Source organism: Anas acuta, chromosome 17, assembly GCF_963932015.1.
Source record: "Anas acuta chromosome 17, bAnaAcu1.1, whole genome shotgun sequence".
NCBI lineage: Eukaryota > Metazoa > Chordata > Aves > Anseriformes > Anatidae > Anas > Anas acuta.
The window spans coordinates 10,302,776-10,327,010 of NC_088995.1; the positions used below are offsets into that span (position 1 = coordinate 10,302,776).

Genomic DNA, 24,235 nt, shown 5'->3' on the forward strand with positions numbered 1-24,235 from the left:
GTGTAGTGGACTGAATGCCCTTTAGTGATGGGAGTGTGATAAGGCTGTTCTAACAGTGTATCTTCAGATTTAATTTTATCCAAAAGAAACTTGCTTTGTTTCTCTAACTGTGCTGTATGGTTTGTACTAAAACATGGTTAAATTGGGGCGTCTGGAAATTTTCTTAGTAAGTGCACCCATGATACAAATGAGAACAGTAATACAGAGGTAGGGTAGTTGGCTGATTTACTAGCAGGATGCTATCTATAGCTTCTTTACTATCAAAATGTGGGTGTTCTTATGTGCATTTTTTCTAGTAGGCTATCTGTTCACATAAGGTGGATCAGTAAAATTTATTGATCATGAGCATTTTTCAGGTTTATTGACTAAAAAGCAGAGCAATCAGTTGTAAAGTGTGACAGACTCGAAACCTACAAAGCAAAATGATACCTTCTGAGTTTTTACGTATTTAGTAACTTATGCCGTGGGTATAAAGATAATCAGTACTTCTAAAATGCCTTTTGCATTTTGTATCAGATTATGCAAACTTTTTTTAATGGTAAGATTGCCTTAATCTTTTATATTATTTTTTAATGCATTTTTGTACTACCGCTTTTTGGTTCTGATGGGGGCCATGGCTAATATTTAGATTATGATCCTCTGGCTTCCGATAGTTCTTTAGAATGGTTGTTTGATCTTTACTCCAAGTGCTTTTGTATGGGGGTATTTTTCTGGTTTGTGTTTTGTTTATTTTTATTTTTTTTTGAGGAAGTACAGCTTTATTTTAACTGAGAAAATAATATAGTTAGATATCCTTACAAAAGAGCACACTAGCTGAACTGATTTCAGCCTAAATTTAGAGGGCTTTTCTTTTTGGAGAAGACCAGTGCCCCACAGTGAAAGGTGTGACTATGGTTTGTGTAGACTTGTAAGCAACCATAATTTAGCAAAGTAAGGTACTACTAACGTTCCTGTTGTGTTTCTATAAAGCTTGGTGATGTAACAGAACTTGCCCAAAAAAATGAATATATCTGCTGTCTTTGAGAGAATTTAAAGTGGGGTCAGCTGTGGCTGCATGGACCTTGAACCTTGTCTGCAACATAGACAAACATCCACTGAAGGGACAGAGGTGTTCATATGAAAGCAACCAGCTTTATGATGAACTAGGTGGAAGGAAGGAAAAAAAACAACAGCAACAACAAAAAACGGACATTCACAGACTTAAAAAGGAGCTCTAGATCTTGCTGGAAGAAATTCTGCCCAGGCTCTTGAGCTTTTATTTCATTCTTCTACAAATGCCATGGGGAGGTAACAGGTACTATGGGCAAATTGAAAGAACTCTATAGGGACATCACTCATAGGGAAATAACAAAGCAGATGTGTGGCTGCTTATTCCGTCTTTTTTTCTTTTTTTTCTTTTTTCTGTGGTTGTACTGAGTTGGTGAAAGATTATCATCTGATACCAATACTGTTCATGGAGCTGCTGCTACTTATAAAATTGTATTTGATCTTTCAGCAGCGTACTTCAAGCTCAGTTTTCATAGGTACTGATTTTCCGGTTCAGCATTCGGTAACAGAATGATGTTGAGAGAATTGAAGCAGGCATTTAAATGGAACATTAAAGAAATATTTGACAATGTATTTCACTGGGAATGCTGAATGTTCTGCTTTGTGCCAGTTCAAATGCCTAAAATAAGTTGATATAAAATGGCTTCTAGCTGCATTCATCTTTCACAAAAACAGTTCTTAGGTGAAATGAAGAGGAACGTAATCTTACTAGGTTTTGTTGCTTGCTGTAATTATCTCAAGTTTTTCTTCTGTGCTCCTTTTATCTGCTGCTTGTTGGTCTCAGGGTCATGCACAGTAGAGTGCCCATGCTGTTAGACATTTGCTTCTGTGGGTTGTTAACACAGGGTTTTAGCTACAATATGTCAGTCGTGCAGGCAAATGCATTTCCTGATGTGAATGTGAAATTGGTACAGTTAGATTTGAGGGCTTTCAGTACTTGTTTATTGTGGAATATGGAGGTGAATTACAATTTACATCCTTTGATGAAGAGATTAATTTAAAAGCAGCCTCTCTTGAATGTATTGCTAATCCATGTTGAGTTCATTCCAGTTTAAAGCAAAGTTACTTTTAGTTACTCAGTCTAGTCTTTAAAACAGCCTCTGCTTACACCAAGCCACACTTATGCACGGGCTAGATCTAATGAAATCAACAGCAGTTGCACTGTAGTCTGAGGGAGCGGTTAGGAAACAGGTAAACAACAGTCTTCGTTATTTTTGTTCTGCTGGTAAAGGTCATTCAACAAACTGAGTTTATACTAAGTCAAATGTATAATGTGGTTCCAAAGCTTTGAAAGCCTAGCTACTGTATATTGTTCTAACTCAAAGCGTCTCTGCTAACAGAATCTCTAATCAAGAATAAGAATCTAAATCCTGCTTTGCTGACGCAGCTTGAAGCCTTTTTTTTTTTTTTTTTTTTTAAGATCTCTCTGCCATTTGGCCGTCAATCTAAAGTAAAATGTTTTTGTTTTGCTGCTTTGGACTAAGCAGCAAAATCAGTTCGTGGTGCTCGCAAAGGAAACCCAGCTTGGAGTAATTCCTGTTTGGTCTTTCTGGAATTCAAAGTTATTTTTTAAAACTCTCAAGTGGGAAGAAATGCAAGGGAGTTTCACAAGCTGTGCCATGCAAGGCTGCTAAGGAAACATGCTCAAAAGAATGACTTCATGAGAGGGGAACTAATATTTTGACTTTTTTTTTAATTTCCCATGGGAAGGCTAATCTTTAAGAACACAGAATCCTCTGAGGCCAATAAAATTGAGATTTGAAGAAGCAAAATGCTGTTTCATTGTTAGGACCATAAAATACAGTTTGTTTTTATTGCATTTCTTTTTCCTTTCAGGAAAGCACTAGGTTTAACAGCTGTAATATATTATTCTAGCACCCCTTGTTGTTGGCTTTCCCGCTATTGTTTCACTTGCATTTTATCTTCAAGATCTCAGTCAGGTTAAATGTGCTTTCTTATTTTATGCAGATACTTAAAGGCATCGCACTGCAGCAGTGCCCAACCTATTCCAGATTTGTGTTTTACTATCATTTACTATCATTTTGGTTTAGTTATCTTCCATTTTGCAAAGCAATAATAACATGTATTGATTTAAATGTAACGGAGCTAACATAACTGTTAATTGCTTATTGGCAGGACTTATTCCCAATTCTCTCTTTTTTTAAAGTATTACTCTGTTTAGGAATGGGCTAATAATATATTGTATGTGCGCATGTGTGATTGTGGGGGATGTTTATATACCTGCCAAGAAAGCATTGTCGTGGAAATAGCTGTGGTTCATACATGGTCAATTCTAATCTAATGGTGTGAGGGATTGTTTTGTTTTCAACAGCTGTTTAATAACCAAGGTCTACTTGGACAGTTTCATTTATACTGTAGCTGTCAGTTGCTATCACAGCAGAGGATCAAGGAACCCAACAATGCTATGTGAAGGTTCATTAAGACCTCTCATGCATTTGAAATCTAGTTTTAATTGTAATATCAAGATGGTGTGTGTTGTTTTTTTTAACAGATGCAGCTATATATGTTGTAATGACAGTACAAGTCCTTACATAGGCTTTAAAAATGTTTTTTATGACTATCTAAAAAAAAAAAAAAAGTGGGAAAAAAGAAAACCCTATGCCCAAACTTCACTGCAGTAGTGAGTCCTGCATCCAGGTCATTTATGAAGACACTGAAGATAACTGGCCCTATAATGGAGCCCTGGGGTACCCCACTAGTGACTGGCCACCAACCTGATGTAACCCCATTTGCTGTAACACTTTGAGCCTGACCCACCATCCAGCTGTTCACCCATCTCATTGTGTACTTGTCTAGCTGTATGCTGGACATTTTATCTAGAAGGATACTGTGAGAAATGGTATCAAAAGCTTTGCTGAAATCCAAAAAGGGTTTAAGATCTTTATCTCTATTACAGAACAGAAATACGCTAGTTAAGGTCATATGCAAACAAACATACTTTAGAAATGTCACAAAATGTATTTATTTAGTTGGTGAGTCTGTTTCCCTTTGAGTAGACCGGCGAGTTGTTCGTGTTTAGCCATGTCTGATTCTGTAGATTGTATCACAAATGGATTAGTGTAGTGCAGAGGTAATCTCAGCAAATGCTTTGGCATTTTAAATGCCTGTTAGTAAGCTGTTTTTAAAGAAAGAACCTCTATGTTAGCAAATCTCAGCGATGTTCTTAAGATACATTTTTTATAGTAGCAGAATAAAATCTTTAAAATCCAAGCATGTAGTGTGGGTTTCTGTGCTCATTTTATGAGTGATTATTTTCCCACTTAGCATTTGTTTCTTAAGTCTCAGAACGTGTAGGTTGCTGGATGGGTGTTTTTATAACTTGAGCTGTTCTTCTTAAGGTATTTATGGATTTGAGGTCTAAATCTGTCTGAATGAAGAAAAACGAAAAATGGTATTTTTTCTTCATAGGCAGAATGAAATTAATGGAATGTAATATAGTCAAAGAGTAAGTAATGATAATTTCTGTTAATGGATTTTTAAATCATTTTCAAACTACTTAGAGCAGAAAAACATGCTTTGAGACTTCTATACTTAACAGTCTAGTAGATCTATTGCATATATCTTTAACCTAAAAATATCTTTTCAATAAAATAAGATGTTATTATTTTCCTTCCTATTTTTTTTGTAAACTCCCTAGGTTCTGGATGAGATTTCTGAACATGGCATTAGAATTTACCAGCTCCCTGATGCAGATTCTGATGAAGATGAGGAATTTAAAGAACAAACCAGAGTTTTAAAGGCAAGTATCACTATTTCTCAATTTATTATTTTGCTGCAATAACTATGCAGGCCTACTGTGTGCTAAAAATACTTCATTCCTTTATAATATGTATTGAAAAGTTTTCTTCATGTTTTCTGTGTGAACTATAATCCTTTTTAGTCCATTTGCTTTGTCAGAGTTCCAAATGTAGTGTTACGACTTTTCTTTTTTAAATGTAAGCAACTGTTCACCAAAAACTGTGAGTTGCTGTCTGTTTTCTGACTCAAACGTTTTAACATGTAAGCAAAAGAGAATGTGCAGTTACTATACTAATTAACAACTTTCCTCTTGTTAGAATCGATAATAAGGGTTTTAATGAAGTCATTTCCTCTTTGTGTTGTGATACTTACAAAGATGCTTGAAGAACATATCTGAAATTCTCAGTCTCTAGATACTTTAATCTGAATCTGAAGTATGTTTCTGTTGGCTGTTTTCCATGCATGATGTTATGTCAGATGACACATTATGCCCAAACTGTATTTCAACAACAGTCAAGTGTTCCTAAAGCAAAGCGTCATTTCCTTTTCAAGTTCTGTTAAGACAAACTGATCCTAACAAGACTGCAGGTATTAATAATGAGAGGTTGCATTGTTCAGAATAGGATTTGTTGTTTTTTTCACATAGAAGGGTTTTAGTAAAATACGTTTGTCAACACTTCCTTTCCCTGTCTCCTGTCTGTTACTTATAATACTTCTGCACTTTCCTCAAAAGAAAAAAGCAAACAACTAAACCCACAAAAAAAACCATAGCCAATCAGAACTCAACACAGTAACTTGTTTTGCTTTGTCTCAACTAGGCTAGCATTCCCTTTGCTGTTATTGGATCCAATCAACTTATTGAGGTGAAAGGGAAGAAAATCAGAGGCCGTCTGTATCCCTGGGGAGTTGTTGAAGTTGAAAATCCAGAGCACAATGATTTCCTTAAATTACGCACAATGCTGGTGTGAGTAATGGTAAAATTATCCCATCTCCTGTGGTGATGTAATTCTGTTACAATGACTAGAGAGTCATAAGAACCTATATTCTTGAATTCAGTGGTTGTCCTGGTGACAGTGTAGATTAACTTTTTTTTTTTGCATACTCCTGCAGCTTGATTTACTTCTATGATCCTCTGATCTGACTTAATGCAAAATTTAGAAAATATTTTCTTGTAAGATGCATGTAATAGCTTTTATATCTTATGTTAACTGCTTTTATGGCTTTACATGTACATTGAAATTTTCTTATAGTGCAGTGGGTGGGGCAGATAGGCTTTTAAAATACAAAAATGATTGATTAATCCATGAAGATGAGTATTCTAAAGGCAAAGCTCAGATTTCCTGCCAGCATGGCAAATCCTTTGTTAAATGTGATACCTTTCACCCTTTATGACTTTAGCTGATAGAGATATTCTGCCAGTGTAGATAGCTTTAAGTAATTTTTATGACATCTCGCTATTGTTGCAAATTGAATTTTGTTGTGAATTTTGAGTTTTACTCTCTGCTGGGCAGGGATTGCCCTCTACTGGTCATCATTTCTAGCAAGCGTTTTCTTCTCTTTTGATAATTGAAAGTTATGCCATGTCAGCTGTTCTGTTAGCCAAGGAACTCTGCCTAGTTTTCAGTTACAAATTATAGCTAACAGCACTTAAGTGTCAAAAAATATTTTAGTAATTAATCTACCTTTTTAGATAACGGTCTTCACGAGGTTCTTGTGCTTCAGGCTCATGTAAAAAAATTCCTATAAAGTAATAAGTGAACAATAAAAGGACAGCACACTTTCTGTGTTTTAATAATATTGGTAGGATACCAAACTATGAATTCAAAGACCAGTGAACATGAAAGCAGTATTCTGGTTAGCTTTATGGCAGACGTGGTGTAAAATGAAAATGGAAGATAAAAGGGTGTTTCTCTTCCCTTTGACAAGAAGGACAAAATGTTCAATAGCCCTTTGCTCGTTCTAGAACGCACATGCAGGACCTGCAGGAGGTGACCCAAGATTTGCACTATGAGAACTTCCGTTCAGAGAGGCTAAAACGAACTGGCAAGTAAGTATGTGTGTCCCTCTGGGCTCTGTTACTGGTGAGTCTCTTCTTTTCCTCTGTGGCGTCTGACACACTCATCCTCCTAACTAATCCTCCCCTGTATCTCATTATTTCTCATGAGATTTCAGTCTGTGGAGTTAGTGAAACGTGATTATTTTCTTGAAGAGTTATAACTTGCAAAGTGCCCTGCTAACAAAGAGCTGGTCTTGTTTTGATATCCATTCCCTTTTCAGTATGCTTTCAGATGGAATTATTCATAGAGAAGCAATGGACTTGCAAGCAAGATAGGTTTTTATTTAATGATGTCTACCTGGAAAAACAATATGCCTCCTAGAGTTTGTTTTTATATAGGACACAGTCTATCTGATTAAGTAGAATGTTGCTTCTCTAATAATTTCAAGACTGCCATGCTGGCTTTTTTCCTTAGTCCTTCATACTTCTTCATGTATAGCTACAGAGAGAAGTTGAGCACAATTTTATGGTAGTCTTTTTTTTTTAATTGTAAAGCTTCTGTCCTTGGCAGATTTGACGCAAAAAAAAATCCACAACTACTCATGCTACATCTTTCTTGATAGCAACTATTTCTTCTCCCTGTTTTACTTGTTAAGTATTCAGCTAAGCTTTTTGATCCTAGAGGAAAGGAAATAGCTTAAGCAGTTATTTCACAGCTGCTTTTATGAATGATTTTCTAGTATTGACAGGTGGCAGAGGGAATCTTGTGACTTCTTCATTGCTATAGGATTTTTTTGCTGTTTAATCCCATTTTAAGAAACTGAAAAAGAAAATTAGAGGGTGGAAATAACAGAATGCAAAGTAAGCAAAGAACAGATAGAAGGTGGCATTTTTACAAAAGGGATGCAAATGAGTTTAACAATATCTTCTGTTCCCTGTAAGAAGGCATGCATGCTGTTTCATTGCTATATTAACTGAAATATGAGCCTTCAATCTGTTCTTGGAGACTTTTTCTTCTGTATCTTAGACCATCAATGCATTCTTTTGTCCAACAGGCCTGTTGAAGAAGAAGTTGTAGACAAGGATAGAATCCTCCAGCAGAAAGAGGCTGAGGTAAGGCAAAGCTTCTAAAACTTCTTGTTCTCTTATATAATATGCCATGCTCCAGTTTCAGTGTTCTGCATCAACTACTGCCCAGAGAGTGTAAGATGAGAGTTGTGAAAAATAAGACCTAATCTGAACATACAGGCTGCCCATCCAAAGTTAATTGCATAGTATGGATATTAGGTAGTGTGTGGACTCTTGGTTGTGTAGGCAGGGTATTTTTCTTTTTCAGTACATATGCTGATTTCTTCAAAGCATAATTTCTATTTTTTGTTAAGCAAAGAAGTCAATTTATATTTGTCAGCTACGTGTGTTTTTTTTTTTTTTTGAACATATGTTGGGGTAGACTGGTAAACTAATGTCATTTCTGATGTGCATGATTTAGTACAACCTTGTTAGCAATAAATTTCTCCATGCATTAAGTGGCTACAGAGTAGAAAAAGGTTACCAAGTCTTAAAAATCCCGTGATACAATTAATGTGCATGTCTTTTCATTTCAATCTCAGCTTGCAGCAGAAAACTCCTAATATTTCTTTTGTATCAGTCAATTTATGGATTTGATCTTTTCAGTCCCTGATTTCTTACTCTGCTTTCAAGTTATTGCTAAGCCTTTCAACCTAATATTTTATTCTGAAGTTCTAAAGATTCAGAGATTGTTAGTTTAGTATTTAAATTCAAATAGTACACTGCCAAGGCTTATGACTGCTTTCATTGTGGCAACACTTTCTGCCAACTGGAAGATAGGTTTTTTTATTGTTGTTTTTTTTTTTTTTTCTTTTTCCTATTTATTCTTCTTTTATCCAATTCAGCTTGGATCCAAATCCATAAATGGAGGACTCATGATTTAAAAGGCTGATGCATACATGCAGTGATTTAGAGTAAGAAGTTATAAATAAAAATACAGGCAATTTTATGTGTTTCTGAGATGAAACATTCAGACTCCAGTACACGCAAGCTAATGGAACATAGTTACTTCAGTCTATGCATTTCCTTTTTCTTTTGTAGCATCCACATTTAAAAATAGCTAACCCTGGTTACCTGGCATGTTGACATAATCAGCTGCTTCTGCATTTCCTTTTAGGATTTTTTTTTTTTTGTATTTATCACCATAACTAGTAGCTAATAATATGAATTATCAGAGAATAAATAAGACAAACTTGAAATAGTGCAGTGATAAAAATGCAGCTATATTGTTGAAATGCGTTTAGGGCAGTGGAGCTTCTGCAAGTGTTCTGTACACAAATTGACTGCTTTGGATTCACTGACCTATGTGCAAAACAACAGCAGACCATCAGTTGACAGCAGAGAGTACTAGATGCTTTGGAAAGGTCAAGAGCAGGCTTGGAAATACTTCTTTATAATCCAGTGTTTCAAAGTTTCATGTGACACACTTAAAGAGTTTAAGTGATAACTGTTTCTCCTTATTTTATTTAAACTGAATTATACTTGCCTAGCAGTTAAGTAGAAACTTAAGTATCTTTTTAGAACTATTTGTCTTCAGGTTTACACCTGAAAAAAACTGCTGTAACTGTTTCTGCTGGAAACTGTTGATACAGTAAGCACATCATCATATACTGTTCTATGCTGACCGCTCCATGTGAACGAGTATGTAGTATTTACATGCATGTATGTAATGTAGTTCTTATATCTTATGGCTAAGCAGGGGAAGTCTTGAATTTCTTGGAGGATGATCTCTGCAAGTTCCCTCTGGGAGTAATCATCTCTGAATAACTGCTGCTGAAGTTGCAGAGGATTAGGATAGAACTTGAAAAAACAAGTAGATTTTTTAAGCTCTGCGTTCTATTGTCTTGAAGAGATCAAGAGGCTTTGCTGAATCTTCTGTAGATAAGCTGGTATGAAATCCCTTCATCTCTGTATCGTCCCGATGGTTCGGACTGGGAAAAGTCTGTGGAGGAAAGAGGCACAGAGGAAATGGGTTTGCATTCCATGGCCTTTGCAGAGAAAACAAATATCCATTTCCCCTCCTGTTTTGCATTCCCATCAGTAACGGTGCTTGAAGTTCTATTTACAGTTTTTTAAGGTTTATATAACCTTGGAAGGAATGAATGCTTGGGTTAGTGCCAGGATCATCATTATCAAGGCATCACTTTTAAGTGATCTTTTATTATGCCAAAGGAAGTGGTCCCCAGTTCAGCAATTTGGAATAGCTAATCTGTCATTTTGGATTTATTGCTCAGTCTGGTTGTGCTTTTTCTTCATCTGCAAGTGATGATCTGTTTTTCTGAGCTGGGAAGTGAAAATGAGACTAAAGGTATCCACATTCCTTCCTGTAAACACGCTGCAGTTCAGATTATTTTGACATTGTGGTGTAAATGGGCGCCCAAACTTAGGAAAGTTTATAGTGTTGTGCAATACTTCTACCCTGAAAATATCTTGTAATGAAAATCTTTCAAAGTTTTTTGAGAAGGAATACTTCCAGAAAAATGTTACGGCTGTGATTATATGAAAACAGCACGGAACAAGGTTTTTCTCTTTCCTCCCCTCCAGTGAGCTACTCAGAGACTTCAGGCTCCAGTGTCTTCAGAGGGGTTGGTCAACAATTGGTTGAATATGAGAGAATTAATCGCCATGTTAACATTTTCTTTGTCCTACTTCCTAAATTGTTTTTAGCCCTTTGGCAGTTGAGATCAAGAACTCTGCCATAGGTTTAGTATGGGAGCCCTCGCGGGGGCAGCCTGCAGTGCCAGGGTCTCGCAGCAGCCCCGTGGGCAGGTGAGGGTGTGCCAAATGCTTCCATGTGTCGGTAGCTGGCTGGAATTGCAGGTATTTGCGTAAGTATTTTCATGAAAGATAAGGTGAAAACTTTCATGTGGGGAGGCAACGTGACTGCTGATAAAGGCCTCCAGACCTGACAGAAATAGAAACAGCTCTAGTGTTTAATTTGGTTTTGTCGACCGTTATTACCCAACGTAGGGGAAGGAGGTGCACCTCATGCAGAACTCTGTGAAGTGAGTCCTGGGAGCACATCATGAGAAGATGGCCCTTAGCAGATGATTAGCAGTGGGAATCCCTTGGAGGCTGGAGCGAAGAAGATTTTTTTTTTTTGAGTAACTGTTTTTTGTCCTTTTGAGTTGTTCTTTGAAAGAACAGTCCTTGCTGCCCATGTAGCATGACGGCTGTGACCATAGTGACTTCTGTTATTTGTAGTGTTAGCACATGCTATGAAAGCATACATTTAGCTTTCTGTTAGCCGCTTTTCCAATGTGGCAACCTTATCAGGAGTATTTTTCTTGTCCTCAGTTAACAAGTTTAGTTCTACTCTTTGGTACTGAAAGTATTTTAAACCAACAGCAGCTATTGTGGGAACATGCTGGTGTATTAGAAAATTCACTGTCTGCAGCTTCATTTTTCCATCTGGTCCTATTCTCACAGCCTCTTCTGTTAGGAGCTTTTTATGTAAAAGCGTGGACAGAAATAGTCATACTTGGTGTGGGGAGGAGAGGCGTGTCAGTGGGAAGTAAATAGTGTTCAGTTCTTAACATTGCTTTCCCTGTGATACCTGTGGGGTTGTCACTGAAGAGACACCTTGTTCAGACAGGAGCAGTACTTGTCTGTATTCTGGGCAAAACATTACAGATGAAATCTTGTTGGCTAAGCTGTTTATCTGTGATTTGTATTAATGGTATGGAATCCGTTAGGAAGCCATGTGATTCACTTTTAACTCAGTAACTTTCACTCTCATTTTAGAAGCTGGTGTCCTTTCTGTGTTGCTACAGCAGTTGCAAGTAATAGATACCCAGTAGTTACACAATATATTACACTAAGCTTTAGTCCTGGCATAAAGAGTGAGTAAAGAAGGAAGGCACAGAAGAGCCAGTTTGTGAATTTTACAGTTGAGCTGCCAGGATTCATATAGTGCAAATGATTTTCTTAAGATATTTACGTGCATTCTCTCTAAACTCAGTTATTACTTTAAACTTCAGCACGGTCAGGTTTTAGTGTGCGGTATCAAGCATTACTCATAGGTTGCCTGTTAAGCATGCTGTTACGAAACACATATTTGTTTGATAAGGGCTCTTGAGAAGCTCCAGTTTAAGAACAAGAAACCATTCTGGATTGTTTGCATATCAAATGCTCAACAAAAGCCAAAACACAACGCAGTGAAATACACTGGTTGTCTCTGGTAGATAGATATGCTTAAATGTCTTTTTATTTTTCTTTATTTTTGGGCCAACTTTCTCTTATTAAAAGGAAACATTAATGTCTTGCTATGAACTAACAGCCATGGGATACAACAACGTGCTTAGTTTAACAGGTTTGTGTGTGCCTGAAGGTCTTCCTACTGAATTATGCTGAAAGCTTCAGCAACCTGCCATTATTTAACTAAGGGATAGGACTAACTCTTCACCAGTAGGTCTCAAAAGCTCTACGTAAAAATGTAAAAATAAAATCTTACTCAATGGTGGAGCAGAGCAGATCTAATTTTTTTGTCCTGTCTTAGATTTGAGTCTTCCAGGGTATGATTTCTTTCATGGTGTGGGCATGTTTGTGTCAATTAAGGTTAAGAAAATGTGAGACTCAGTGATGTAATCAAGTCTAAAAATATGATGTTGATTATTAGCAGAATGCTGTGTTTGAGCAAATCTCCATAATACATGTGCAGCAGTATCTTTCCCTGTGATTACTGAATGGCTGCTATTTTGGGAATATTTCAGGGCTCAGTTTCAAGTGCTCTTGGGAAGGAAAGTAGGCGAGCTTCCAATAGGCTGGTTTTATTCTGATGGTAAAGCTGCAGAGGGGAAATGCAAAAGACCAGGTGTCTTACATTTGTACAGGTTCATCTATGAAACTTTATTTTCCTGAACCAGGGAATCAATGCAACCCTTCATTTCTGAGACTTTCTGCTTTTCTTCCTTCCTTCAACAGTGTCATCTTTTTGATCAGAGGCCTTTTGACTGTTTAGCAGAAAGAGGTAGACGGATATATAATAATCACTACAGACTTAACTGTACCACGCTGTTCCTGTGTGAATCTCCTTCTGTCAGGGTCTATCTGTGCTGTAGTCACAGGAACCTGAATTAGCCTTTCTCTGTGCTGCTGCAGCAAGAGATGTGTCCCAGTCTGAAGCCAGCTAGTTCTAGGCAAGCTCTGCTACCTCCAGCTATGCTCCGATCCCTGCACATCTTTTCTCTTACTCTTTCCCAAACCTGCATCTGAAGTAAGGCAAGAAAAAGTGATAGAGGCACCTTTAGCTTATTCTATCCCTGTTCCATAATGTTTCTTTGTGTTTAAAACAATCAAGACAGCTCAACACTGCATAGATTTACTTGCACGCACACTGCAGATAATTCTGGATTGAATGTAATGAAGTAACTGGTATCTCTGTGGCTAATATGATTGCCTGGATGAAAATACAGTATAGTTGTTTACACAGTGCTTTGTGAGTTGAAAAGTTTTTCATCTTCCTCCCCACCTCCCCCCCCCCAAGAAGGTTATCCTCTAAGTATATATTCCTGAAGAATAAAGCTTAATGGCAGAGTATTAAAACAATACAATTATTCTTAGAATAATAAACATTTGCTATGCAAGCAGCAGATCCATTATGTGATCTCCAGTTTGAAATGGTATCATTTTATACAGCGTGCATGGAAATTGCAGCCTATTTTTTCCAATTTGTATGACAGAACACATGTTTATTTGTATACCAAATTAGAGGTATTTGCATATGCATTTTTAAAATCTGCCTTAGTGTTTCTTATTCTTTCTTAGGAGTGTTAAGAAAGAAAAAAAATAAAAAAAAAAAAAAAAGCATGATACATATAAAAAAAAAAAAAGGATAAAAGAGGCATGATACATAACAAGCATTTTTTTGTCAGATGGAAATTAACTTGTCAGCATCCTAAGAAAATGTCTTTACGAAAAACAGTTATTTCCAAGAAAATGTCATCATTTAGATACTAAAAAAAAAAAAGTTTAATATGTTTATCCTGTCTTTCCAAATTTTATAAGCATCTTTCTATTTTGCCTTTGAAGAAGTTTTTAAATTCTGTCAGCAATTTTGGCTGTTACTGTTTCTAAAAACTTGTGTAATTATCTGGTTAGCCACAAGATGAGTATTCATGAAGGATAGCGTGCTTTGAGTGCTTGTATCAGAGCAAAGCTTCTTCGCCTCACTCAAGCATTGTATCTCTCTCTGTACATACATGACGAGAATGTTTTTTCTTTATCCTAGAATAAATATTAATTCACAGGTGCAAACAGCTGCAAACATTGCTAGCTTCAAAAGATCTGGATTTTATTGACTAATTCTCTTAAGTATTTTTACAAAACTCTTGTGAAAGTTGGATGTAATGCTCTAAAGAATCTGGGATAGGAGAAATTGTCCTAAACATGTGGGTGTTTTTCTCTTACAGCTGCGCCGCATGCAGGAGATGATTGCACAGATGCAAGCCCAAATGAGGATGAAGCCCAGTGATGATTAAGATGTTTAACATCTGGATGCATCAGGTATGACTTTTCTGACATTTTACTCCTCCTACATAAGATTTTTGTAGTGACTGTTGTCAGTTTTGCACTTCTGTGGCACATCAGAGTGAAGAAATCTTGTAGCAAATACGGTTTCTTCAGAAATTCTGCTTTCTACAGCTTTTCTGGCATAATTTCTCTTTTAAATGCAAGAATAAAACATAGAATATGAGGAATCTTGTTGCTCAATACTTCGGTGTTTAATACTCCAGTTGTGATTGCTGGTCTTCTGGAATGTAAAGCTTGAATAAAATGGATTATATTATCCCGTATGACCTTGTGGCAGCTGCCAACATTCCAAGCCTAAAATAAGGAGATTTTTGTTGCCTTTATTTGAACCTTCAGTCTTCCTGTTTATATTAAATAAATAAATAAAGAATCTCCTAAGGAACAAGATTACTTACTGGATTTCTGTTTAAGCAGAAGTTGATGGTTTTAATGGTATGTGTACTGTGATCTTTCAGTGAAGTAGTTAAGGGAAAGAAGTGATTCAGACTTAGGTTTCTTACTCGTACAATTCCAAATCTTGTGGGCAGGGGAGTCTTCGCATCAAGTCTTCCAACTTTCATACTAAGATATATATTCCCACAGCTGGAAATTTAAACCCTGAGGTTAATTTGTGGCTGACCATGCACCGTATGTGATATCAGTGTCTGACATAAAGCTCTCATTTCCTCAGACAGGAGCTGGTAATTATGCAGACTGTTAAATATTTTAGCTTGAACTGAAGGTCCCAAGATTTCATGCTGACATTATCATAAGGCCAGACTCCGGCGTCTTGTGAAAAAAGCTGTTTGATGCAGGAAACCTTATATAGTGTAAATTACTATTACTATTTGCAAGCAAGCTCAATTATTTCTGTGACTTACAAATCACGTTTAATAACATGCATCCTTTAAACTTATATTTGGTAAGAAAAAGGCACCCTAAGTCTAATTGCCTTGTTTATAGTTGCTTGCAGAGCATAGGATGTCTGAAATTGGCATCTGAGGGCTCACAGTAAGGGTTAGCCGGCAGTGGCACCAGATTCCATGTGTTTCACAGCTTCTGGCAATACTGAATATGGTATTTATGAAAACAAATTGCAGCATGGTGTGTCCCAAACTGAATTTGCAGCCATGGCTACATAAGAAAACAAAGTTCTGAGCGTGCTTATGTGTGTCCAAGTGAAATGTGATTTTTTAGATAGTTTACAAATCTGAAATACATCTTGGATCACGAAATGTATTAAGCAGGAAATCTTTCCAGGTTAGGCTATGTGATCTTGTAGTGATTTAGTTTGAACCAAATAATAAGTTTCCTGATCTGAAATAGTCAATATGAAAAAAGTTGAGAAGGATTTGAGTGAGATCTTCATGTGCAAAGGTCCTCCTGTTTGTTTTGGAATCTGCTAAGCTAGATTTCTGCAGCTGCTAGGGAAATTGTATTGTTTGATAGATTGCTTTCAGGAAAATGTTTTGAAAACTTCTTTTAACCTTTCAGATATTGATTGATAGAATTTAGTATAACTCGTTGGCTAATATGCACAGTCAGAACTGCAGCTGCAGTCCTGCTAAACTGGAGTGTTGCTGTATGAGCCCATCAGTACGCTGAAGTGAATCCTCATCAAGAACTTATCCCTAGGGAAGTTTCTCTCATGTATGTTAACTGGCTTCAGATAAGGAGGAATGATGATTTCAACCTCCACTATTCCCATCAAATTTATTTGTGCTGTTTTATTGAATACATTATTTCCAGAGAAAGCAGGAAACTTGTAATTAACACAGTAGTTAACAGAAATGTCAACACGTATCAAAATATATTTGGTATCTTTTTATTCTATCGCAGCTTATCTCAAGCATCTCTTAGGCTCTAGTTCTACAACAATTTAAGTATTAGCCTCTGACAGCACTGCTACTGAAAGCATTCTCTCTCTTCCTGTTGCTTTTTTGCACTTATCTTTACACTGAGAAAAATAAGTAACTTCGTGGACAACATGTGAAGTCACTGTTATTATTTTGGGCGAATACGTATTTATACATTTTCTTCAGAAATCCTTTAAATCTCTGTAAAGCTTGCACAAAGGTGTTTTCAGGTATTTTTGGAAAAAGACCAGAACATTGTGGTCTAAGTGACTTCATGGGTAAGAGCTGGGGAGTGAACAGCTGGAAAATTAAATGTGGTGATGTCCGAATATGTGAAATACCCACCCACTTCTGGCCTTCAGATGTACTTTGGGATGGGGCGGGGAAGATTGCTGAATGTTTTGGGGCTTTCCGTAGAGTCTGGCATTGCATGATGATAAAGGTGAAATCAGATCTTCGCCCCGAAGACCAGCAAGTCTGTATAGCATGAAATGCTGTAAAGAAGGGATGACTGGAAGGAAGGTCTGGTTTATCTGGTCCTCTTTGAATAGAGGTGTCTTTAAAGGTTTATGGAAGGAGTGAAAGGAGAATTGACTACAAGCAGTTTACTTTGGTTTCCTTTGCTTTCAGGCTAGTGTAAGAGAAGCATGGATGAGTGACATAGGTGAAGGTTGTACACAGTGGGCTGTTTTTTGGTTTTGTTTTTTTTTTAAAGTAGACATCTGTGGGGAAGTGAAGAAAAGCACTGGTAGAGACTGAGGAAAGGAAGATGATTTTGTGGACAGTAGCAACCATAGTGCCAAGTGCAGTTTTTGACACAAGTCTGAGAGTACTTAGTCTACATGATAGTGGTTTTCAGAGCTTTTCAGAGCAGTTTTCCACCTAAATATTTTCTACAAATCGTGCACGTAGAGTTGTTTGTAGCAGGCAGTGAGAGCACAGACAGACGTGAAAATAAAGGTAGAATAAGCAGGAACCATTTTTCCCCTAACTTTTGATATGTTAGTCTTATGAGTCCATGTGAAGTACAATAAAGACTTCAAGACAAGTTTAATTTCCACATTTCTTGCTTCCAAAATGCAAGACTGCTGTAAAGTGGAGGGGTTTATTGCTTCTTACATTAGGCAGCTCAAATGAATGCTCAGAGAGAAAGGAGGTGGAGATCTGAAGTTACCAGAAACTAAAACAAATGCAGTTTTATTTGTTGGTTCCAATATGAAATGCTTCTTGCCTGTTGAAGTAAGTCTGCAGTAACCCTAACAGCATATTTACTAGATTCTGAACCTATCTCAGATGAGCAACTGTTATGAAAAGCTGCAGTTATTTTTGTAAAGTGAGATGTTTATTGATGCTTTTTTTTTCCCCTTCCTTTTCTGTTTCTGAAAGTGTGGGTCTTTGCAATCTGTTTTCCTCTTGTTATTCTTACAAATCTGAATCGTCTGTCTGGTACACAGCTTCAACATCACAGTGGGACAGAGCAGTAACAGAAACCAGGCAATGGAAAACAAATATAACCAGCTGGAAATACAGTTATGGTTAGGGAAATGTATTTTTGGGGAAGAAAAGGCATTTTAAAATATCTGTAGGATGTTAATTCTTTAGTAAAGCTCGTGATTTCCATGAGTACTTTAAAGTGTTCTGAGCTCCCTAACGCTGTTCTGATTCTAGATAAGAACTGCTCTGAAGGCCCCAAACAGCCAGTTCTTTAGTTCTTTCTACCAATGAATTGACAGCATTTAACAGAGCTCCACAAAGCATTGTCATAGCAACCAGCCTTCTAAAATGATGCTGCTGAATGCCGAATTGATCTGATGAGAAATGTCATTTGAGGAAGTAAAGATCATGTTGTAGTTTTTGGCAGCTGAAATTGAAAGCCTAGAGAATGTGGAGCTTTGGCAAAGTTGTACTATTTGGAACAAGCACCTGGCACTGCCGGGGGATGTTTCTCTAGCCAAAAACTGGCCTAGCAGAGCACTGTCATTCTCCAGCACTTTCCAGCTCTCTGAACTTAGGAGTCGTTCAACAAACCCTGCATTGATGGATGAGCACAAATTTTAGTTTCCTTTAGACTTGACTTCTGATTTAAAATCAACATTTTCCCCTTGCTACTGTACAGCAGGGTTGCACAGCACTGAATTGGTGTGGCTCTGCAGGACCTTGATGTTAACTCAGATACAGAAATCTCAGCGGTGTCTGTAAGAGCTGCCTTGGGGCTGGTGCCTGCCCACTTGGAGCTGGTGCCTGCCTGCCCTTGTGCATAATGTGGAGACAGCTAGGCATACTTACAGGTGATGGACATTATATGGCTTTTAATCCTCATCACAGAGAACGACAAACTTCCATTTGAACTCTTTCATCTAAAAATATCTTACACCTCTCTATTAGCCCATACTGCTCTCAACTGGTAGATCAGTCGTCTTCCACTTGCAATCCAGGAACTTAAGAAGAGGTAGTGTTGTGCTTGGATTGTGACCTGGGCTGTTCTACACTATCTCTGCTTGTGGATTTTGACAGAAAATAATCTGTTCAGCTCTTCCCAGTAGGAAATCAGGTAGCACTTCGTTGAAGTGGTAGTCTTCAAAACACTGTACAGAAAAAATACGTATTGTTAATATGGTAAGACTGAGGAGTTAGTCAGGTCAGTAAACCTGCTGTACCTAAATATGGTCTATTTAAAGAACCTTGCTTGGATTTTCTTTGTACAATTTCTGTATGCAAAACTTCCTGGAATTTGTCAAGACCTATTTCAATAAGGAATAGAAATGATGTCTCATTTCTAACTTCTAGGATAGATGCATCTTGAAAATTGCATTCCCATTGAGACCAATTTCCAGAACTGCTCTGTTCCCCTCTAGAGGAGAGCAGAGAGAGAAACGACCCTCCCACCTCCCCAGAACAAAAACAGTCTCCATTTTGCAGACTTAAAAGCTTTCCAAGGAATACGATGAGTTTGCAAAATGTAAAATGAAAACAATTGAAACACCCAAAAGCAAATTTTCTGATAATTTCACATAATTACACAAAAATGTAAGTAAATAGATTAATGCAAATTGCCTTGATTTTTGCCAAGTGATCCCTGAATAGAGAGCAGATCAAATCAAATTCCTAACGGGTCCCTGCAGAAATCCTGTTTTTGTGGGGAAATGTCAGTGTTTTGTTTTGTTTTTTGTTTTTTTTTGTTTTTTTTTTTTTTTTACTAATATGTAGATGCCTTGGGAAAGATTAAGGCCACAGTGCAGTGACATGCACAGTTCCTGTGAATATGCAGTGGTACCTTGCATTCCTGCTTCTGAAAGGCTTGATTTCTCAGGAATGATACAAATGAAGTATTTCCACCTTTTATTATATCTCAGTGACACTCTGCACTGGATGCAGAGGGTGAAGGGAAGCATTCACTGCTGGAGTTTTGTAGGCACTAGCAGGCCAAGGAGGGGAGCACACAGACCTTTTAGGGCTGTGCCAAGGCCTGACGTGTTATCGTGGTGGGCCTCTAAATGCTTCAGGCAGCTTTTTACTCCATAAGCATTTTCAGAGAAACTTTTGTAATAGTTGTGGAGCTTGGAGCCTCATATATATGTGACTCAGTGCACATTAAGCCTATTAGCACATTAAATTAACTGATAAATGTTGGAAAACAGTTCAAAAGCCGGTTTTGTAACTGTATAGTTGGCTGATGGCATTTATTATGGAGAAATAAAAGGTGTTGCTACAGACTAGCAAAAGGAAATGGAACAAACTTGAAGCATGGGACTCACCAGAGAATGACAAATTTAACTATAACCCAAACTGAGGCTGTAACAACATGAATCAAAAGTAGCAAACAACAGGACATTGGTTTTATCTAGTACTTAATGGTTTTGTTTTTCCAGGAGTTCTAACAAAGTTTCCAGATGTGTTTTTTTTATTTTTTTTCTGATACAGAAGCTCCAGGGTTTCACTATAAAGCAAGCCTTGTGGAAAGACTCAATTTCTCAAAGCTCTTGCTAGGGGTTGGAAAGCAAAATGGTTGTAGCTGCAACATAAAATGGGTGATACTTGAAGAAAAAGAATTTAGGTCAGTAAGAAAATGTAACTGGTTATAAAACTTCCCTCCCTGGGAACTGAGGACTCTAGGGGGAGATGTGTCAAGCTGCCCTGTGTTACAGTGGTGTCCTTTGAAGCAACCGAAGGGGGGCAAAACAAGCCTGTTCCTTCCAAAGTCTTCTGAAACCTTTACAAATGTAGGATAATAAGTGTTCTGAAGATGTGCATCAGGGTGCATGTGTATGCAGTGCTAGCTAGGCTCCTTTCTGGTTCTGTTTTAGTGGCATACTGCAGAAACATGTTTATTGCGTTACATCAAATAACGGTGGGGCTTCACGTTGCAGGTGGAGGCATTTAATAAAGACACGTATGGGGGAGTCTTAATGCATAAAAGTGGAGATAAAATCTGTAATGAACAATACCAACCTAATGTCTCATAAGGTATTGCATCATGAGGAGATTAGAAAGAAAGCAGTGAAGTGAATCCACGCTGAAAACACACAAGCATACTTTGCCCAGTGATGTTCCACAAGCATAATAACAAAAACAGATGCTGCATTGCTGATGTTGGTAACACCGACACACTTGTGCTTATAACCAGAGCCTTCATGTTTATTGGGAACTCCCGTCTTTTTGTGAAATCAGTTACCACCTCCTCTTGATATACCTTCCTATTCTTCCTATCAGGAATTTAGTTTCTTTTTCATATTTGACCTAACAGTGTAGCATGAGGGTAGTTTTGCATTTGAATATTGAATGTGGTTAGCAATGCATGGACTCTGGCTTTAAAGCTCACTGCTGCCTTGCTTGTTCTGGTTACGTGAAGTGATGGCCTACTTGAGATGTTAGGTAACTGCCATTCTCACTGTGGGAATTTTTTTCAATACATAAACAGCAAAGGACCCCGATTGTCAGCTTCCTTTCCTTGTTATCCCAACTGTAATCAGCAAGTGCAGTCTGGATGGGTGTTGCACCGTACTTTTCTTGGCACAGCAATGTTTTCTAGGGTATTTCTTTATTTCCATCCAGATGAATGTTTCAATTAAGCTGTTTTTTCCTCTTGTGAATAAGTACTTTTGGGACTAGAGAACCAGAGGGGTCTCCCAACTTCTAAACCTGCCACGGCTTTTTTAAGCAGGGCTTAATTTTCAGGAGAAGCTGGAATTCTGCTTTCTTGGTAGCAGCCTTTTCAATTGGCAAGTGACTGCAAAGACATCCAGAACTGGTCATTTCTGAAGTGGTAGCTCAATATCCCTGCCTCCAGCCATGTCAATCAGTGCTGCTGTATGAAGCCTTGGGAAAATGCTTTCCTGTTTTACCTAAGCAGTGTCATAAGAGTGTTCATACGTAATATTAATCTTGCTGCTTATTTTTAGCCATGTTTAGATGGTATTTTTTTCAATTCAGTTTTTGTCATCACGAGTAATGCTTCACATAACAGGCGGCAGGGGCTGATCTCTTGTGTTACTGTTTGGATGAGCCCTAACAGTGCTCGTGTTCTCACAGGCTAGAGGGAGTGTGGGTGCCTAAGAAAGTATGCGACTAAAAATAGATTCTTGTTTATGCTTTTATTAGACATTTGTGATAAATATCTGGGGCCAAACTGCGTCAGGAACTTGCCGTAGTCATCAGCCAGCTCAGTTGATCCAGTCCTAGCGCAGGTCTCTGCGGCAGCAACTTGGTGCCCTGCTCCCTGCGTTACGCTGTTTGCTAGGAGGGGTCAGAATGCCAAAAACGCTCCGGTGCTGAGAATTTGTCCGTTCTAATGCTCTTTGTTTTCCGCTTTCGTTCACAGCAGTATACACTTCTCTAAGTGGATGGGTGCTCTGTTTTCTTTGACCAAGTGGTAACGTTCAAATGCAAGATGCCGCAGATCAAGACCTGCGTTAAAACAAACACAAAGTCTGAAGATTGTGTTGTAAAACTGCTTGTTTTATATATTCAATGTTAATCAAGTTATATTGTATCTTTTTTTGAGTACTTTGGTAACACTGTCTTCATACTTATCAATGTGTTTTTATTATCCTTCCTATACCTTTTGATACAGAAATGCATAGAGTACGCTGTTTGGGCTAGTCATTGTGCTGGGTTTAAGGAGTTAATCGTTTATCTGCTAGATTCTTCTGAACCGTTTTGTGATTAATTCTAAAAGACTTTGTGGCCTGTTTACAGTAAATGTATGTGTTTGCACAGTATCGTAACTTTCACTTGCTATTTTAAGCCATTCTGTATTGTATCAGTTTCTTCATAACTTTCTCTCTGATCCAATTACTTTTTAAGCTTCCTCTCTGGTGACTTGTGTTTGTGTGATGTATGAGAAAATATACAAACACGGACAATACACCAGTGATGCAGAGAAGCTGGCTCTTTTAAATCATCGTGCCTTAAAATATTGTGAACACTATGCATGCCAGAGATTTCTGTGGATGCCTCTGAAGATGTCTTCAGGTCTCAAGTATTGCTTGCAAGAATTCCTGCCACAGGCATTTTTCTCTCAGCTGAGTGATGGCATGTACCGAACCTTTTATATACCATGACACTAATTTTCATTGAGGTTTTGTAATAAATGTATGGATGTGGAAAAAGTTGAATTTTTGGGGTGTTTCTTGTTGTTTTTAGCTGTTTTTGCAAAGTCCATTAGGCATCTTCTGACATTGCTTAGGTCAGTAAATACATTGGAAAATCTGATCACGCACCTTGGTGTAGAAATTCATGAATGTTGCTGTTTCCTGTATGTCGTTATAGCTCTTTTGCATGCTTCTGTAGTCTTGTGTGTATTATATACACGTAAGTGCAAATTATCTTGCAAATGTGGGATTAAGATACTTTGTCTTCTGTACTAAATTGGAGCGCCTTTCATGTAGGTATTAGCCCTAATTCTGCTGTCTAGCAATGACTGTTTCATCAGGATAGACTTAAAGTTTGCATCACAGGGAAGTGTATCTGGCCTGTGTTCAGAGTTAAACTGCATATAATGGACGTAATGTTGTTATCTTGGCTACTGTATTAAGTTGAAAGAAGAACTGAGGTGACAGCTTTGTTGTGAGATGCAAAGCCTCTGCAGGACTTACGGAGATTTGAATTTTAAGCATGTCTGTCAAGAGGGCCAAGGTGAGAGATTTAATTGTGATTTTTTTTTCTCATTAATTGTGCACAATTATGTTTGCCTTTCTTGGTTTTCTTCCAGAGTTCTGCATCATATTTTGCAACCTTCTTAAAATGATGCTGTCCATTTGTACTTGTGAAAGCCAGGACAGCCACACCCTTCCTGAGAAACCAAGACTTTTAGTTGCAGACTGCAGTAGTTTTTTAAGCAAAGGTAACATGAAAGGTTCTTCTTTCAAGAGAAACTGGCACAGTAAGGAAGCAGGCTTTCAAAAGCATCTTGTTTTTAATTTTATTAAAAATTGAGCTTTTTTTTCCCCCCTCTCTTTTCAAAGCAAGGCACCTAGGATCAGTGTCACAATTCAGGTGTGGGAAGCCTTACTGACCAGTAGCAGCCACTGATCCTGATCAGTCTGTGCCTCCTTCTGGATTGTCCATTCCAGCTGGAGCATTTTGTCTCCAAACCAGACTCAATATTACTGATACCTTACCTGAGTGTTTTCCTTTCTACATGGACTTAATTCTTATGTCACTTCTTTGATACTGTCTGATGTTAATCTTCAGTTACTTTTGAACTTGGTTTTGTTAAAATACTTCAGAGCTGAAAGGGGGATGTGTTTGTTAAGCTGTCTGCTGCTGTGAAGATCTCTGGAGAGATGGCTCTGACGAGAGCCTAATTTTGGTTCTTCCATTTGCACTCTGTTGGCGTTGGCAGTGCCCCGGCTGTGGAAGACAATCCCTTCTTCTCTGTGAATTCCACCCAGGCCTTCTCCAGGCAAATATTTGCCAGCAGTGGGACAAAGTACCCGCAGGTAACTGTTTTAATGACTCTGTTTAGGAGGATCAAGAAACAGGCAACTGCAGTCCTTTC

At 37.8% G+C, this 24,235-nt stretch overlaps 1 protein-coding gene across 2 annotated transcripts in view; it reads left to right on the top strand.

Moving 5' to 3' along the window:
* The window catches only part of LOC137841467 (septin-2), a 38,161-nt gene extending 15,311 nt beyond the window's left edge, over window positions 1-22,850 (top strand). Inside the window, exons 8-13 of one of the 2 annotated variants that reach the window (XM_068654399.1) lie at window positions 4,706-4,807; window positions 5,625-5,770; window positions 6,770-6,853; window positions 7,858-7,915; window positions 14,281-14,374; window positions 22,058-22,850. In XM_068654399.1, coding sequence (XP_068510500.1) covers window positions 4,706-4,807; window positions 5,625-5,770; window positions 6,770-6,853; window positions 7,858-7,915; window positions 14,281-14,349 — 459 coding nt within the window. In that variant the 3' untranslated portion in view covers window positions 14,350-14,374; window positions 22,058-22,850. Of the gene's footprint in view, window positions 1-4,705; window positions 4,808-5,624; window positions 5,771-6,769; window positions 6,854-7,857; window positions 7,916-14,280; window positions 14,375-22,054 lie in introns of both variants that reach the window. The other variant, XM_068654398.1, reaches the window with a different exon arrangement.
* Window positions 22,851-24,235: the final 1,385 nt, after the last annotated feature.